Consider the following 17,477-nt stretch of genomic DNA (forward strand, 5'->3'; position numbering starts at 1 on the left):
AACCATGTTAAAGTAACATTAAATTGTGAGGTTTAGGACATTTCCAACATGTTCATGTAAGATATTATCTTCAGATTAGAATCTGTGGTTCTGAGTCTGATGTAGCTCACAGCACTTGTCAGAAATCCTGAACCTTAATCCCACATTACCTCCTACATTTTCATGAACACAATCGAGAATTAATAAAAGGAGTAGAGAGGCCTTATTAAAGTATTTTTTTTATATTTTGTTCATGGAGACGCTGCTATGTCAGTTATCTTTCGTACTTGTCAAATTCTTAAAGCAGTCATTAAAACTGAAGAAAGGTAAACAATAGGAAATATAAGCACGGTGCACAAGTGACCCAAAACAATACTACCAGTATATAGCAGATGTCTATTTTGGATTAGCTATTTTTCTGGTAAATATGTCCAGTTTGTTTATTTGTTTGTTTAGGATTTTGATGGCATGTTGAAAATTACCCATGTTCTTTTTTTCAAAGTTTTTTTTTTAACAAGTTTTATGGATTCAAAATATTTAGTTGTAATTTCACAAATGAAGCACTGTTAATGTAACCCCCCCCCCACACACACACACACACAAACACACAAATTATGATTTAATTCAATATTAAATCTGAAAAACATCTAACCAAATAAAAACATTCTAATTAAAATTTGCCACTTTCCTGACTTCTAAATTGAGTGCAAGGGTTAGTTCGATTTCATTCACTGAAACGTTCTGCAAGGGCGGGCTATACGCGTTACATCTATTAACTAAGAATGTCATCGCTGCTTTTCACAGTGAAATGAACTTGTGTTGAACTACATATACTTTTGGATTTAATCCTATTGTTTAAAAAATTATTTTTCTTCGCTGATGTGGTTACAAATGTCCGAGTACCGTCACCACCTCTCTATGATTCCGCTCAACGCCGCCCGCGCGGCGCCATTTTGAAAGTTCAACGCCAGAGGAGGCAGATGCGAGGGAAATCTCAAAGTAGGGTGCAAACTCTGCAAAGCAGTCGTGAAGGTTGTGATAGTCTCTTCCGATGAAAAGCAGTTCACCTTCGTAGCAGCAGCCAGGTTTGAGGGCTGTGGGGAGTTATTTACAAACACCGCTTCGTTCCTCCTCGGACAGAACCAGTCCGGTCGGTCAGCACGGACCGCTCCAGTCCAGGGCCCGAACCTCCTGCAACAGAGAGCCCAGTTTGAGTCCCTCGCCATCATCATGGCAGGTAAAAACAGAGTGCCAAAACAAGCGAGAAAGCTACTCTTACTGTCATATTTTTGCACAGACGTGTTCTTTTCACCCTCTGTTATGGTGAACCAGCGCGGGCTAGTTGGTTAGCAAGCTAGGAGACACTACGCTAAATAAAACCCAAACATCTCTGACAGAGTCCCTGTCACTCACCAAACACACTGAAACTGAAACTCGTTCTGCCTCACAGTTAAGACACTCGGACACAACACACGGATTGTTTTCAGGTCGCAGCCTGCCTTTTCTTTATGCAGCTAACTCAGTTTGAGTTGGGTTAGCTTCCGGCTAATGAGAAGTTGAGAGCCAACTCTGGGTTTGTGTTTGTGTGCAGGACCCGGAGGTGGGAGCAGCGATGTGCAGTGGTGCTTCTCACAGGTCAAAGGAGCCATGGATGATGATGTAGCTGAAGGTAAGTTCATGAAAGGGGTTGTAAGTAAATCACACCATATGTACTCCTGCACTTGTCATAAAAGCATCGAGTTCAGTCTCATTTGTTTGCTTTTATTTGAACTACATATCCCTGTAGTCCAAGGCAGCCACCTATTATCCACCTGAAAGGTCTTGATCTTCCTTCAACTTGAATGCGACCCGATCCACAATGTGTACCTCCACAAATTTGATCTCAAAACGAACTGTGTATAGCATTGTGTACTATTGCTTTTATTGGCCTTTCGAATTACCATGGCAATGTAGTTTGCAAACAAAGACGCCGTTTTTCTAATTGAAAAACACTGATTGAACTTTGTCCTGATGCATGCTTCGTAATCCAGGTAGAAAAATCTAACAAGGTTAAGGGGCCGTTTACACGGCGCGTATTTTGAGTGCATCTGCAGCTTTCTCTCTGCAGTTCTGCTGATCATTTACACGACACCAGTGGCCCCCTCTTTGAATCCGGAGGTTTCTGAACCCACCTTCCAGAGTGGAGGTTTTTCGCTGACCCCCCGCTGATAATGTAAACATCTCCCACTGAGGCTTTGTGTTAAACCACATGCGCACACGCGGACAGACGCTATATTTCTATCAACATGACGGCAGATACACTGCTTTCAGAACCTCGACTGATGGATTATATTTTTATTTTATTTTTAATCTCGTAGTTAATCTACGTCAGATTCCAGGTGCTGTGACCGACATCTGTGTTGGAAGAGACACAATCTGATCCAGTTCTAATGTCGCTGTTTATAGAACGTGGCACGCGCACACGTCGCGCTGCACTATAACATTTAAATGTGCTAAATAACAACAGTTTAATAATAATAAACAGTATTTATGTTAGTGTGCGAGATATAATGAAGCTGTGAGCTAAATGAAGCTATCTGGACATTATGTAATTCAAATTTAAAATTATGCTAAACATATAGCATGAACACTAAAGTTGAAAATGAAGACATCAGGTTTAATTTTTATTTATTTATTCAACACCACAAACTGTATGTCACACAAAAACTGATAATTAAACTGAACACACTATTAAAACACGTTAACTGTAAACTACGTTAATGAACAACTGGACTCTTGTTTTCATCCGGTATGGAAGTCCCACGTTGTTCATCTGGCTCGTTCAGGCTGTCACTCCTTTGATTAATGCAGGTTAAAACATTGAATGGATTGAATAAAAGAACTGAGGGGAATTTTAAACAAATAGTTCATCCAACATCTCTCTTCGACGTCCTCCTGCAGTTCATCTGGGCCGAGCCTCGTTCAGAACCGGTCCGCCTGGTGGAAGGACAGCTTCTTCTTCTTTCAGGAAAAAATAAAAACTCGGTTGGTTGTTTTGTAACCGAAGTAAACAAAAACTAACATTATTAAGAACGTTGATTTACCTGCAGTAAAACAGCTACTGATTATCATGGAGTAAAGTCCGACATAGTCGACTCGGTTCTGGTCCACTCAGTGACCGGTGTGGAGCTGTTAGATGAAGCGGTCCCGCTTGGCGTCAAATCTGTCCACTCTTATCCACAATCCAGCCAGAATCCAGCTTTAACTTGTTGTTAAGATGTTTTTAGCTGAACCTTTTAGGTCAAAGGACACGGCGTGCCGAGGCAGCACACATGCGCATTAGGTGAAGGTACAAAATTCACAGCGCCATCTAATGACCCGGCATGGTAACTACAGCAGATGGGGGGGGGGGGATTCCTTTGGATGCATGTAAACCCAAAATCCGTCCGTGTCAACGCAAATCTTTTCCTCTAATTAACATACGGAAAAACCTACGTTTCCCCCCATCGTGTCCGTGTAAATAGGGCCTGAGTCAGGTCTTCTTGACTGATTCTTCTTGAAACATTTTGTCTTTCATCCAAAAGACTTCATCAGTCTGAGGCGCTGCAACAAACTCAGTCTTATAAATAGGTGGAGCACCTTCTCCACCTTCATTGGCTCAATCAGTTTGCTGCTGACAGCCAGAACTAGCTATTTACATGCAAAAGGAGGCCCATCCGCCTAACAATTGATCATTAGAGCCCTAACGATGGGTTGTTAGTGCCCTGGTTGCCGCTTGCTATTCACAGAGGGCTGAGTGATACTTGCAATAACAGCACTGTTAGAGGGTGATAGTCGCAGAGACCCCTGCCCCTGTTTAATGATGTGACGACTGACAGAACTCGTAACAGCTTCTTACTGCCACAGTGAGGTCACATAACGTAGAGTGGAGAGGTCCCTGAACAAAACACCGATTAACTTTTGGAGCCATTTTGGATCATGATGGCTGCCACAGCTACATCAGAAAACACAAACTTGATTATAACGCAGTCATTCTTTGAGATATTGAACTGAAATTTGGTATGGCCATAGCTGAAAGCAAGTTGTTATACATTCCTGATGTAAGTTAAAAATCCAAGATGGACACCTTAGATAAAAGGGGAAAAAATATGATAACTCAGCCATTTTTAGAGATATTGAGCTGAAATTTGGTGTGATGATAGCTGAGAGCAAGACCCAATAAAAACTGAAATCAAATTTAAAAAATCCAAGATGGCAGTCAAAGCTAAATTTAAATGGCTTTAACTCTTTTTTTTTTTTTTTACACACGCAGAGCTGAAATTTGGTGCGGTGATGGCTGAAAAGGCTCCCCATCACGTACTGAATCCAAATCAAAAGTCCAAGATGGCCACCGTAGCTTAAAAGAAAAAAGATTACAATTCATTGATTTAAAAAAAAAATTGTTGCTATATTGAGCAGAAATTTGTTGTACTGGTAGCTGAGAGTGAACCCCAACACACAGTACTGTCAAATAAAAAAAAATTTAATAGCTGTCACGTGACAGTCCCCTCCAGGAACTTTCTAGTACAACTCTGGTTTGGAGTTCATCATTTCAGTCGTTGCATTGAATGTGAAATCACAACAAGAGATTATTAAATCATGCTTGCGCAACACATAGCGACATGTTGACATGTAAAAGCCTGAAGGTTGTTTATAGTGAGCTTTGCACTGAGAACAAGGACAAATGAGAGTATTTTAGAGTTCGAGTACACACTACGTAAGCCAACAGTGAAGCAGGGCAAAGATCTCCTTCAGTCTGCCTCGTTTTGTTTTATTCAACAGACTGTGGAGCCTGGTCGTATCAGGCACTCTGTGTGCTGTTTGGACCAGAACCAGCTCAGAATAATGCCTCCCTGTCAACAGAGATTGATTGTTGATTTGTTGAACTATTGTCTGGAAAGGTGCACAATGGTTACAGATGGAAAGTCGATCGTTTTTGCTAATCGTGTTCAGCGTACAATTGAGTTTTACTGCATTGGATCACTGTAGTGCCTCATTGTTGTTGTTTTGTTTTTTTGCCATGTTTCATAAAGTTTATTTCTGGTCACAGTCACAGGTTGACACGCTGAAGTACACGTGATTCCTAATTCCTGATTATGTTACGCAAAAACATCTATTTTTGTTGCTCTTATTTAATAAAAACACTGTATTGACAGCTGACATCATCTCAACGGTTGAATTCAATCACTCTGGGGAGCTACTTGCCACCGGGGACAAGGGGGGTCGTGTTGTCATCTTTCAGCAGGAGCCTGAGGTATGCATTATACAAATAATACAAATATTACAGGTTTTTCACAGCAGATGAGGTTTTAACTTCATATATTCTGTTGAACCTGTACGGTATATGGCAATTTAATGAAATTGAGCTAAAATTCCATGCTAAAACATTTCTAATTATAGCTGGTCTCAACATAAATACATTATTTTACTATGACTCTACCTGAACGTAAGTTTGATTGAAGGTGTGTTTTTATGTAGAGTAAGAACCAACCGCAGTGCAGAGGAGAGTACAACGTTTACAGCACCTTCCAGAGCCACGAGCCTGAGTTCGACTACCTGAAAAGTCTTGAGATTGAGGAGAAGATCAACAAGATTCGATGGCTACCTCAGAAGAACGCGGCGCAGTTCCTTTTGTCTACGAATGGTTAGTAAACCACGTTCACTGCAGCGGGACTCCATGTGGCATCTTCTCTTATCAAAGTTATCTGAACTCTGCTCTGTCTCGCCGGCAGACAAAACTATTAAGCTGTGGAAAGTCAGTGAGCGTGACAAGAGACCAGAGGGCTACAACTTAAAGGAAGAGGACGGACGTTACAGAGATCCCAACACTGTCACGACTCTACGGGTGAAAACTTTACCATGGTCCCACTAATGTTTTGATTTGTTTTTCTAGAGCAGTTTTTACTTGTGCCTTTATTAATAATATCTATCAGACTGGGAAGCTCAAATCTATAAATAATGAAAAGAAAGAAGTCAGTCCAATCATTTATGTAAAAGAGAAGTAGTCTGCCTTCAGCTTCAAGCCTTTCACTTTGCTCTCCAAACTATTTTTAAAATTTTTTATTGTGAAAATATCTTCCTGAAACTCGTTCCCTTAGGTACCGGTGTTCAGGCCCATGGATCTGATGGTGGAGGCCAGTCCCAGACGAGTGTTTGCAAACGCACACACCTACCACATCAACTCCATATCAGTCAACAGTGATCATGAGACCTACCTGTCTGCAGATGACCTGCGCATGAACCTTTGGCATTTGGAGATCACAGATCGCAGCTTTAGTATCCTTTCGTTAGCTAATTCCACATATTTAACGTCGTATTTACTTGCATCATCTTTTGTGTTCCTGCCGTTAGACTGTTCCACGTAAAGAGGAAAAGGCATTGAGTGTTTGCGTCAGTTTGGCTTTAAAACCACGTTGTGTTAAGATGACTCGTTTTTGTTCCATTACAGAAAGCAATAAATTAACTTGTATTAATGCTTATGCAACAAGATGTAAATTGTGTTGCTTGTCCTTTAAAAAATATATATTTGTGTTTTAAAGGCAGCCAAACCCGTCAGTCAGATCACCACACCATACTTAATAAATGCCACCAGATGTCACCAAAGTAAAATATTGTTTTGAACATCTACTATAAAGTAATGTAATAACTTCCTTTCTTTTTGTTCCTCATAGTTTCATCTTCCTGTGTTCTGTGCCATGTCCTGATTCAGCAAACTACATCTGAAGTAAACCAGAAACATTACTGGATGATTTATAAGCCAGAATACACACGCACTAATTCAGTGACGGCTTCTGCATCGCCACGAAAACAAAGATTTGGTTCATTTTAAAAATGTACACGAAGGCGCACTCTGTCAAAAACAGTCGTAATGTGAGGTGTGGCAGGTTTAATCTTAACCCGAGCCCCCCAGATATTGTTGACATCAAACCAGCGAATATGGAGGAGCTGACAGAAGTGATCACGGCGGCAGAGTTTCACCCCTACCAGTGCAACACGTTTGTTTACAGCAGCAGTAAGGGAACCATCCGCCTGTGTGACATGAGGGCGTCCGCTCTGTGCGACACACACGCCAAATGTAAGTCCATTTAATGCATTATTTTTAATTGCAGACGATATTTTACGGAGAATGTCTATTTCTTCTTTTAGTTACTTTGTTTAAATGTTTTGCAACTTCCAAAGCTTGCCTAACTGATCAGTTGTGCCCCTAAAGACACAAAGGATTGGGTTCATAATTTTTTTAAACTGAGCTAACAAACATTTTGTCAAGCTATGTGGTTTGGTATGTTTGAACGTCATTGTATTTTTTTTTGGTAATTAGAATAAACAAACTGCATCAAACATTTTTAAACATTTTATAGCTTATTGTGTACATTGTACAGTGAATTTCATCTTTTTCTCTTCAGTGCATGGTGTCTCTTATCCAGGAGCACTTTCACTGCAGTTACTTTATTCTAGAAAAGTTGGGCTTTTTTTTGTTTGTTTGTTTTTACACATTTTTAAACTGACAAAAAAATATATTTCACACCTGGTTTTAGCTTGGTTTTATATAGATGTTGTTCCAGCCTTGATTAAAAAAAAAAATAATAAAAATTAAATGTCTTTACTTTTTTGTTTAAAGTTAATAAACCATAAACAAAAGAAGAGTAAAGAAATGTGCCCTCAGTTCATTCTGTATTTAGCCTCTGTTGCATTGTTGGCCTCACACGATGGACTGAAGACTGATGAACATCTAACCAGTCTTAAGTAACTGGTAAATGGACTGCACTTAGAAAACACCTTTCTAACTTATCAAGATGACAATACTCAAAGCTCTTGACACTACAATCTGTGCCTCATGTACCCATTCATACAGCACTCTACTAGATCTCTACAAGAATAATCAGTGCTTTATCACATTCATACACTAATGGGACACACATGGGAGGCCATGAGGGGTTCAGTGTCTTGCCCAGGGACACTTCAGCATGTGACTGTTGGTGGAATCGAGCCCCCAACTCTTGCATTGGAGGATGACTGCTCTAACCACTCAGCCTCAACAATTATTAAGCTCAATAATTTGTTGAACATTCTTGTAAAAAATTGTATCTGCTTTTTTTTTCAGTTGATTTGCTGCCAAGGAGGTCTAATAACATGCACCCATTTCTTGTTTTAGTGTTCGAGGAGCCAGAAGACCCCAACAACCGTTCATTCTTCTCCGAAATCATCTCCTCCATCTCTGATGTGAAGTTCAGCCACAGCGGACGCTACATGATGACGCGGGACTATCTGTCCGTCAAAATCTGGGATCTCAACATGGAAACGCGGCCAGTAGAAACATATCAGGTCTGTAACAAATAGCGTCCATATTGGTGTTTCACAAATAATAAATCAGAAACAAGTGTCTGGTGGTCATTTTTTCCTTTGCTAAACCTTTGCTCACAGTTCTTGTTATCCATGTTTGAACAGGTGCATGAATATCTCAGGAGTAAGTTGTGCTCGCTTTATGAGAACGACTGCATCTTTGACAAGTTTGAGTGCTGCTGGAATGGGAATGACAGGTGAGCACATTTCCCTACCTAAAAATATGAGATCAGTCGAGGTCACTTGTCAAACAGCTGCTCACACACCCCTTGTCTTTTCCACAGTGTTGTGATGACCGGCTCCTACAACAACTTCTTCAGGATGTTTGATCGAGGCTACCGGCGCGACGTGACCTTTGAGGCATCGCGGGAGAACAGCAAGCCGCGATCGGTCCTGAAGCCTCGCAAAATAAGCACGGGCGGGAAGCGCAAAAAGGACGAGATCAGTGTAGACAGTCTGGACTTTAACAAGAAGATCCTCCACACTGCTTGGCATCCTCTGGACAACATCATTGCCGTGGCAACCACCAACAATCTGTACATATTCCAGGATAAGGTGAACTAGCGTTTGGTAACCACTCAGATCAGTTTTTTTAGCCTTGTTGCTCTCAAATAAGCCTGTCGGTTTTGAACCAAACCCTCAAATCTTAATGAAAATATATTTTTGAGTAAATGACAAATGTTGATCTCAGCTCAAAACATACGAGACCATCACGTCTTTTTTTTTTGGAGCGTTGACTTCTTCCATTAGGAGCACTCCATTACTGAGCTTCCATTTGCAGCTTCACTACGTCCCAAACCAAAGGGAAATACCAGTTTCATTATTTGTTTGTGCCATAGTGACACGATTCTGTTCTAGCTGCTGGTTAAGTCTTTGTAGCTGTTTTGTTTTACAAGTTTAAATGGGATTTTCTTCGTACTGTTTTTTTGTTTTTTCTTTTTCTGTCACTGATTCTTCTGTTCTCGTGCCAACTGAGACTAAATACAAGATGTCAACACTTCATTTTTTTGCCCAGTAACTGTCAAGTTGCCAAGTTTGTTCGACTTTTTTCCCCTCATCTTAAAGGACTGAGTGTTTTATCATCTTTAGCTCATTCTCTGAAAATCTTGTTAACCTGGCATTACTACTAACATTTGTAAACGGAGTACGAATCTTTCTTAGATCAGCTTTTTAACTTCAAATCAGTCAGTGTTTTGTTATTCATCCGTCTCCTGTAACGTTTCTTTACTTGAAGTTTACATCGATTACATTTTTGTAAACTTCTTGTTGCCTCTGCATCTGGCAGTGTCTGTTAGTTGTTGCATAGTAGAATGCACATATAGTCAAACATAGTTTGGGCATATTACCACTTCTTCTGTTAAAGCAACAGCCATCTGTCAAACATGAGCCACTTGGAGTGCTTTAAGTTTTCCTCACAAAGTCATGCACACACATCCATTGCAATAAGAAACTCGAGTATTTGCTGTGCACTCGGGACTGGAAAAGTCACTAATGTGGTTAATGGTTTTGGTTTTAAAACCAAATCTCTCATCGAGTCAGTTTTCTTACAGCAGTGAGTCGATCTGCTGTAACTGCTCGTGTTGTGTCAGACCTCCTGTAAGGAACAGGAGTAGATGAAAACACTCCTCTGTGTTTCTGCTCGTTAAACAAGGACTCTGACTGGTCTCTTACGCGGTTTTTGTTGCGATACGACAACGGTCCGCTTTAGAAAAACACTCTTTGTCACATCGACACGGCTGAGTTTTATATCTCCACCAGAGCCTCTTTGCTGTCTGGTGTTTGCAGAAAAATTGCAGCTCTTGAACCCAAAACTGTAAGAAAGCTCAGCTGTTCTCCATATTTTTAGGCTTGTGCTTAGAAAATAAAAAAAACATAGTGGTGAAAAAGATTTCAAAGGGCATTTTTTACACTGAATTTATGTACTATAGTACAGTATTTCCTAAAACTGGATATACTCTGAAAAGCTGAATGCACGTGCCTAAAGGTCTTTTCAAGCAACCGTGAGACGATGCGTTACAGAAAAGTAACTGAGCTTACTCCGACATGGAGCGGACTCGCTCGGTTGCTTGTTGATGGGAAGCACGAAGTCTGACACTGGAAGTGAGTTCGATTTCTCAGGTGTCGTGTTTGGGTGTTAAATGATGGCAGATGATGCCAAAGGAACCGGTCCTATACACTGAACTTATTTAAAGCTGTCCTACAGACAAGGTGTTCCTGGTCCAGCTGTTCGCCCCTGCACTCGTGGACAGCTGCTTAAAGCTCAGGACAAACACTTTAGTGTGTGAAAGGCCTGAAATGGCCTGAATTTATTCTCTGTGGCATCAAAACTGAGCGCTGCTGCCAACTTACTTTTAAAGTACGTTGTTGCAGACGGACCGCTTTAACATCTGGGTTTAGTTTCTGTTTGTAGACTTTTTTTTTTCTTTCTTTTGTACATGTGAAGTTTTATACTGTACCTGATTTAAAAAAATAATAATATTCACTACAGTTGATTTATTTTTGTAAGAATTTGGGCAATAGGATTACAGTCCAGTCACTGTAGTTTCTTATCCCGTTTGTTTCGGGCTGACCGTGCACGGATTGTTTTGAAAGTTGGGTATTCCTTTGCTCTTTTTTTTTTTCTGGTGGATATTTTCGTTCAAAAGAGTTTAGATTTTTGTGGCATCAATAGAGTTGTCATTTTTAACATGGGATGTCCAAAGAGAAGTATTTCAGGTGTTCGTAACTCCTAAAAATAAAAACTCTTACTGTATTTTGCCATTATTTAGAGAGTTCAGGGACAGATTTAGAGTTTATTTAGATCATAAAGGTTTTTATTTAATTTTTTTTGGTCATGTGCCATAGTTTTTGCTGAACAAACGATGTTATCTGTAAAACACGAGGCCCTCTGTGTTGGTAAACATTTTCAAAGAAATGTATCATTAATTTATTAATCTTTTTGAAGGCTGTCAGCTCAGTTGTGTAGGCAGAGGGATGTTTTTGAACAAGGAAATGTCTCCTGTGTTGACTTGTTTGTTTTTAACAAGGAGAAGCACTTTGTGTGGTCGCCTATTTAAGCTAACTCCATGTTGTTGCCTCTCCTTCACTGTCATGTCTTACAAGAATACTAGCTGGATTTAACCACCATATTTTCACTGAGAAGCCCAAATGAACTGTGTTCTCATAAATTTGTATTCTTAGCAAACGGCTTGATGATAGCACGGTTTTCCACTTGAGAAACGTTGAGCCTTTGAAACGAGGCACAAAGCTTATCGGTAAATGCCGCTCCAAACAAAACAACCTGTTTCAGTTTGATGTTTCATCTACTGTCAAGTTTCAGTCTCAGGGTTCTGGGTTTGGTCTTTGTAAGGAGATACTTTTCTACTTTTTTCTTTTGTGTGTGTGTGTGACCTTCATTTTCTGATGTGAAGGTCAGTCATGTTTGTGTCATGTCCAAAATAAATGTATGAACCTTTGTAATTTAAAAGAGATTCTAGTAAAAATAAGTGTATAGTAATACACCCAGATTTGTATTTTTGTTTTAATGAATTGACAAGCAATATAGACTGGTTGGGGGGTGGTCCTCTCATTTTGTTTTCTTAACATCAGCTGTCTTTCAAGGCTGTTGTTTGCCACAATGATGTTCACGAGTACTCCGTTGCCTTTCTTACAACATTAAAAAGTTAAGATAATCAAGTATCGGTACTTGTCCTCATTTTTCTGGCACACCAGACAGGAGCCTGTTCTGGGGAATTTTCTGCTGCGGTGACTTGAAAACTTCAAGAAAGTAACAAAGTTCATGCTCAATAATCCAGGTATAAAATCCAGCTATGTTCAGTTAGGTCATCTGGACAGGTTCTTTTTTTGTGCCGACACGTTTCGTCCTTCATTCAAAGGACTTCTTCAGTCTGAGAAGCCCCCAAACAAAACTGATTCCCACAAACGGCACACTCCGTAGTGGAAGAAACCAGTTTGCTGATGATAAAATGGCCTCCGGGGTTCGCCCTGTCAACTCCTCGGAGACGGTCATGCCAAAGTGATTCAAAACACCAAAGTTCATGTTCAATAATCCAGGTATAAAATCCAACAAAGTTCAGTCAGGTCATCTGGACGGGTTCTTTTTTTATCTGAGACGTTTCATCCAAAGGACTTGTACTCAATCTGAGAAGCCACCAATCCAAATGTTTGCTAGGTGGTTTCTCAGATTGAGGAAGTCCTTTGGATGAAGGACGAAACATCTCAGCGCAAAAGAACTGTCCAGATGACCTGACTGAACATTTTGGGGCTTCAAGAAAGTAGCTTTTCTGGACTCAAACAAAAACTAATTTAAAGTAAATCTTATTCTCAAAACATCATTGGTTATAGTTCATAACTGCTTTGCATCAAGTAAAAAATTGCTGACCCTAAACAGGAAGAAGTGAGTAGAAGAATGAATGAATGAAGTCAGTTTTGTCTGCTTGTAGCAAATCTATGTCTGTTATATCACAGGAATTAAAAACAAAATGCTCTTTTTGGTTTTTGTGATTTTTATATTTTTAATGTTGGTGATATGTTTGGGAATAACTTCTTTCTCTCTCTCTCACTCTCTCGATATATAGATATATAGATATATATATAGATATATTTAGTACAGCAATTTTTGTCAAAGGAAATTTAGATTAAAGTTTTAAAAACTTTTTTTAAACTGTCTGATGTTATATTTTAACAGATTTTGCTGTCTAATAGTGTCCTACAAGGAAAACCTTGGGATTAGTTCCAGCTTTCTTTCACACAAGCTATATATAATAAAAGTCTGACTTACTACTATGTAAAAACCACTACTTAATAATGTGCATTTTCATTCAAATTAAGTTTTCAAGTTATGCAAGGCAGCAGGAGTGATAAGAGCCTACAGGGGCTTTAAGATTTATACTTACCCCGTATCTTGCTTTGCAAACACTTAATGAGCATTGTGTTACACGTTCTTGTCGTTTACCTTAGAGGAAGAAAAAAGTACTTTTACAATAAATTTCTTAAAAACAATGCGCCTGTGCTCCGGTTTGTTGTGTTGTCTCCGCGCATGCGCAGATCCACATTGAACATTAGAACCGTTGTCAACATGTCCACCGCTTCAGCTCCTCAAAACAATAACGAAGAGCCTGGGCTTCAAGGTACGTCGTGTCAGCAGCTAGAATGTGCGCCATGTTATTACTGTTACATTAGTAATGTTGTTTATTAACGACGTCATGGATGAAATAATTCCACTAAACGTTTTATTAAAAAGTTGAGCAGGAGATGGAATTTCCTCTTCTGGTAGGGGAGGGTAGTCTATTGGTTACGTCACCAGAAAGTAGCCAATCGCTTTGCGATAAAAGTTTGATTGACGTTTCAACAGCCAATCACGCTCACAAGTCTCGGTCTGGCGAGCTTTAGCCCAAAATGAAAACAAGTTTGGGACAAAAGGATGTAAATTCAATAACGGTTTACCACCATCGTGGACATGTTTTATTAAATTCTGCAAATACGAGGCGTTTTACTTGGAAGGCTCAAAATGCCATACTGTTTTAGCAACACTCTGGCAGTTCCGAAGAAAGTAATTAAGTCCCTGCGGTATAGCCGTTCAAAATAATAAATCCTCTTTGTAGCCTTGATTCGTCGAGTATCCACGCAGTAAGTGGCAGTGAACGGGCCGGTTTGAGCTTGGTGTGTAACAGCGACGTGTCTGGGCAGATTGACTGCCACTGCACGCCACAGTTATGCAAGACCCACAGAGAGGGAGCAGACATGGCTGCACGTGTGCTGTCCATCCAGCTACTGGCCGTCCTCAAAGCACGGAAATTATCTTTTATTGCCAGCGCAGTCAAAACAGAAAGGGGTCTCCTGGCTGTCAGAAGGTCTATTTTCACAAGCTCTGCGGGCTTTAACAGATTACATACTTTGTGTGGCAGTGGCACAAACACATCAGTGATGTCTGTGTACATGTCATTTGAAAGTCAAGAAGTCAGCTGTTATGTTTCCATTTAGGCAAGACAAATCTAATCTCTCCTCTTTCTGGCATCTATTATTACATTGCCAAGGCTCCTGGGTAGAGCTGGAGCTGAATGGGAACACAGAGGCCCAGAGAAGTCAGACCGACCTGCTAATGGCACCCGCTGCTGACCAAATAAATGCAAACACAGGCGTGAGTCAAACCCTCCAGACCTTAGACGTGGCTGAAAGTGATGAAACCCTGATTGGAGGACTAGAACATGTGCCGTCGTCGTCCTCTATCCACAACGGAGACATGGAAAAAATTCTTCTGGATGCACAGCATGAATCCAGCCCAAGTAACTCCTCCTGTCACAGGTTAGCCTTATTGAGGATCCAGTGAAGCTTTGGCTGCACTGGACTGCTAATTAATTATTTAGTGGTTTTAATACAATCATGCTGGCAGTCCTCACAGGCCTCCGAGTCCAGGGCAGGATGAGGGGCAGATAACATTTGATGTAGAGATGCCCAGCCCAAGAGACAGTCAGGTAAAGATGTCTTTTTATATCTTTGATTACAAATTTTCTAGCCCTTCAATTTTTTGTGAGTGTTTTTGCCCTTTATGATTTCAGTCAGAGGAAGACAGTACAGAGAAAGACAAAGAGGACGACATCTTGATGAACAAAGAAGTAGACTGGGTCGCCGACTGGTCCAGTAGACCTGAAAATGTTCCGCCAAAGTATGGAGGCAGCCACCTACACAAAATCATTCAGGGTATTTTAGTAAATTGTGCACTGAGATACAAAAAAACTGCTTGTGTGATTGTTCTGCTCAGGGAGTTCCACTTCAGGCACCCCCGACGCTCAGGATCCCTGAGTATGAGAAAGAGCGGAGTCATGAAGAAAGGTGGCATCTTCTCTGCTGAAATCCTTAAAGTGTTCATCCCTTCCCTGCTCATCTCACACATCCTGGCGCTTGGCCTCGGGTAAGATAAAACTGCTCTTTGTTGTACTTAAATATTCTTTGTCTTAATCAAGTGGTTGAATTTGAAGCACTTTCCGGCTTTGTTTTTCAGGGTGTACATTGGTAAGAGACTCGCCACAGCCTCCACCAGCTCCTACTGAAGTGAATCTGAAGCAGTGCCTAGATGTTCTCCTGCCTCCAATCCTAATATCCAACAACCTCCTGTTGTCCCGCTCTCTGTTGTCTGCATCTGTCGTACACCCACACGTCCAATCACCATTAACTGGCGCCGCATTTTAGACGTAGTCGTATTCATTATATGCCGGCACTCCATCAGATTTGGACACCGGCGCTGTATTATTGTACATGCAGTCACAGCTTTGAGTCCAAGTCAAAAATACGCCACAGGGACTCGATGGCAGGTCGTTTCGAGCTGAAGTTTATTGTTGTGTCTTGATCTGGTCGTTTCTTTTCCCACCAAGCTGCAGCTCTCCTCTTAAAAAAAAAGAAAAGAAAAAAGCTGAAAGTCTGAATCTATATTTTGCGCTGCAACTACTGCACAAACTATTTGACACTGGTAAACAAAAATAGTTTTTTTTTGTTGTTGTTCCAGCATTTAAAATGCAATAAATGGCAAATGGAGCTGAATAATGCTGCACACTAAGACCAGTTTTTCAAATCCTGCTCATGTTTGAGTGTAGGACGTTTATCATGTCGACCCCTGAGGGTTTCTATTAAAAGCTTTATTTTGTGAGTGTTGAAAAGCTTAAACAAAACATCTAGTTTCAAACTTTTACTCTAAAGTTATTGAAGTAGTTTGTGGAACTTAGAGCTGAAGGCATTTTACCAGGCCATATGCTATTTTAATGTACTTTTTTCCTACATATCCTGTTGTTAAACACAAAAAATAACAACAGTAGCAAAGTGCCAATTTTTTTCTTTCACTACAGCTGTGATTTATCTTGAGCTTTTTATTCGTTTGTCTTCTTTCATGTTTAGGTATTTTAAAAAATGCACATACGAAGAATATTTTAAGCTGTGATCTGCCCCGTGTAATGGAAACCTCTCCGTGTTGTATAATTCTATTACAGCGATATTAATGCATATTGTACATGCTGCTCTAGTATGTGGCAGTGAAGTGTTTTTGCTGTTGCTCAGTGGTAGAAATCACCACCACAGATGAGAGTATTTCCAGGGCTTCTTTTAAAAGTGTTGTCGAACTCTAATGTAGATTTCTCTCTACATTAAACTCACTTAAAAGCTAAATCATGTGGGTGTATCTGTGAAGCATCCAGCATATTACAATAGAAATCATTTCTCGAAGAAAACATATGCTTTTCTGTATATTAATGCTGATTGTATAACTCCTTTGAAGGTGTTTGTAGAAAAATTACATTATGCTCATATAGAAAAAGGCTATACTCTTCAGCAGCTGCATTTTTAGTTTGAAATCCCTCACAAATCAAGTCCTTAAGGTGTGATCTAAATCATAAATGTTTTATTTGGTCCACGCAGGCTTATGTACAGCTAACTAATTGCAGAGCATTTTGGAAATGAAATAGTTTGTACTGTACACTGATCTTCAGAAAGAGCCCAGTTATCTTTTAAATGGATCCTACTGTGGGCATAAGTATACGCTGACAGCAGTGAGCTTTGGACAGTTTAAACGGATAGTATAAAAAACACAAAAGTCTTCATGTTACACCTAAACAATAAAAACAAATGATATAAATATGAATAAATTGTTTGTGTTTACTGTATGTAGGTTTTCAGAAACTTAACAAAAATCACTAACAATCAGTAAATCGTGTGTGTATGGTTTACAGTGCTTTCGTCTTTATTCTCACTAATGACAAATATTTTAATATTTAAAAAGCTGATGAGGGTTCTTCCTAGGGGTGTAGCAATACATCGATTTAAATCAATATATCGATTAAATGATTAATGATTCAATTATATCGTGTCAAAACTAAAACATCGATTCATATCATCTTTAAAAATACATTTTTATTTTGAAATTACCAAGGCACGTCTGTGTCACCATTTCCGTGCGCGGCTGCGCTCTGCGGCCACCTCAGCAACATGGCAGACGAGGCGGAAAACACAGATAATGAAATTCACTTTCCTGCTGGATTTAAATCAACACTGGAAATATTTTTTAATTTCAACAGGAGGACGGCTCAACAGACAAAACTCATGCCGTATGCAACAGGTGCCCGTGTGAGTTAAAATACTCGAGAAACACAACGAAT

General features: G+C 40.0%; 2 protein-coding genes across 2 annotated transcripts; both read left to right on the top strand.

Annotated features, from left to right (window-relative positions):
- The first annotated feature begins 950 nt into the window (after window positions 1–950).
- Window positions 951–8,912, top strand: ppp2r2aa (protein phosphatase 2, regulatory subunit B, alpha a). Its single transcript, XM_037680543.1, has 10 exons — window positions 951–1,216; window positions 1,571–1,648; window positions 5,154–5,251; window positions 5,476–5,641; window positions 5,730–5,842; window positions 6,096–6,273; window positions 6,908–7,072; window positions 8,150–8,319; window positions 8,443–8,534; window positions 8,622–8,912. The coding sequence occupies exons 1-10, from the start codon at window positions 1,210–1,212 to the stop codon at window positions 8,899–8,901; spliced, it is 1,347 nt and encodes a 448-aa protein (XP_037536471.1). The 5' UTR covers window positions 951–1,209; the 3' UTR covers window positions 8,902–8,912.
- Window positions 8,913–13,398: 4,486 nt separating this feature from the next.
- Window positions 13,399–15,732, top strand: bnip3la (BCL2 interacting protein 3 like a). Its single transcript, XM_037680544.1, has 6 exons — window positions 13,399–13,466; window positions 14,373–14,640; window positions 14,729–14,810; window positions 14,895–15,001; window positions 15,098–15,247; window positions 15,338–15,732. Exons 1-6 carry the CDS (start codon window positions 13,415–13,417, stop codon window positions 15,384–15,386), a joined length of 708 nt encoding a protein of 235 aa, XP_037536472.1. The 5' UTR covers window positions 13,399–13,414; the 3' UTR covers window positions 15,387–15,732.
- Window positions 15,733–17,477: the final 1,745 nt, after the last annotated feature.

This window comes from Nematolebias whitei, chromosome 8, assembly GCF_014905685.2.
Source record: "Nematolebias whitei isolate Nwh7 chromosome 8, NemWhi1, whole genome shotgun sequence".
NCBI classification, from domain to species: Eukaryota; Metazoa; Chordata; class Actinopteri; order Cyprinodontiformes; family Rivulidae; genus Nematolebias; species Nematolebias whitei.

Coding starts and splice junctions, on each gene's coding strand:
- bnip3la (XM_037680544.1), top strand. CDS start 13,415: ATGTCCACCGCTTCAGCTCCTCAAAACAATAACGAAGAGCCTGGGCTT. Junction 13,467..14,372: donor CGAAGAGCCTGGGCTTCAAG/GTACGTCGTGTC, acceptor TACATTGCCAAG/GCTCCTGGGTAGAGCTGGAG. Junction 14,811..14,894: donor CCAGCCCAAGAGACAGTCAG/GTAAAGATGTCT, acceptor TTATGATTTCAG/TCAGAGGAAGACAGTACAGA.
- ppp2r2aa (XM_037680543.1), top strand. Junction 5,252..5,475: donor TCTTTCAGCAGGAGCCTGAG/GTATGCATTATA, acceptor GTTTTTATGTAG/AGTAAGAACCAACCGCAGTG. Junction 5,642..5,729: donor GTTCCTTTTGTCTACGAATG/GTTAGTAAACCA, acceptor TCTCGCCGGCAG/ACAAAACTATTAAGCTGTGG.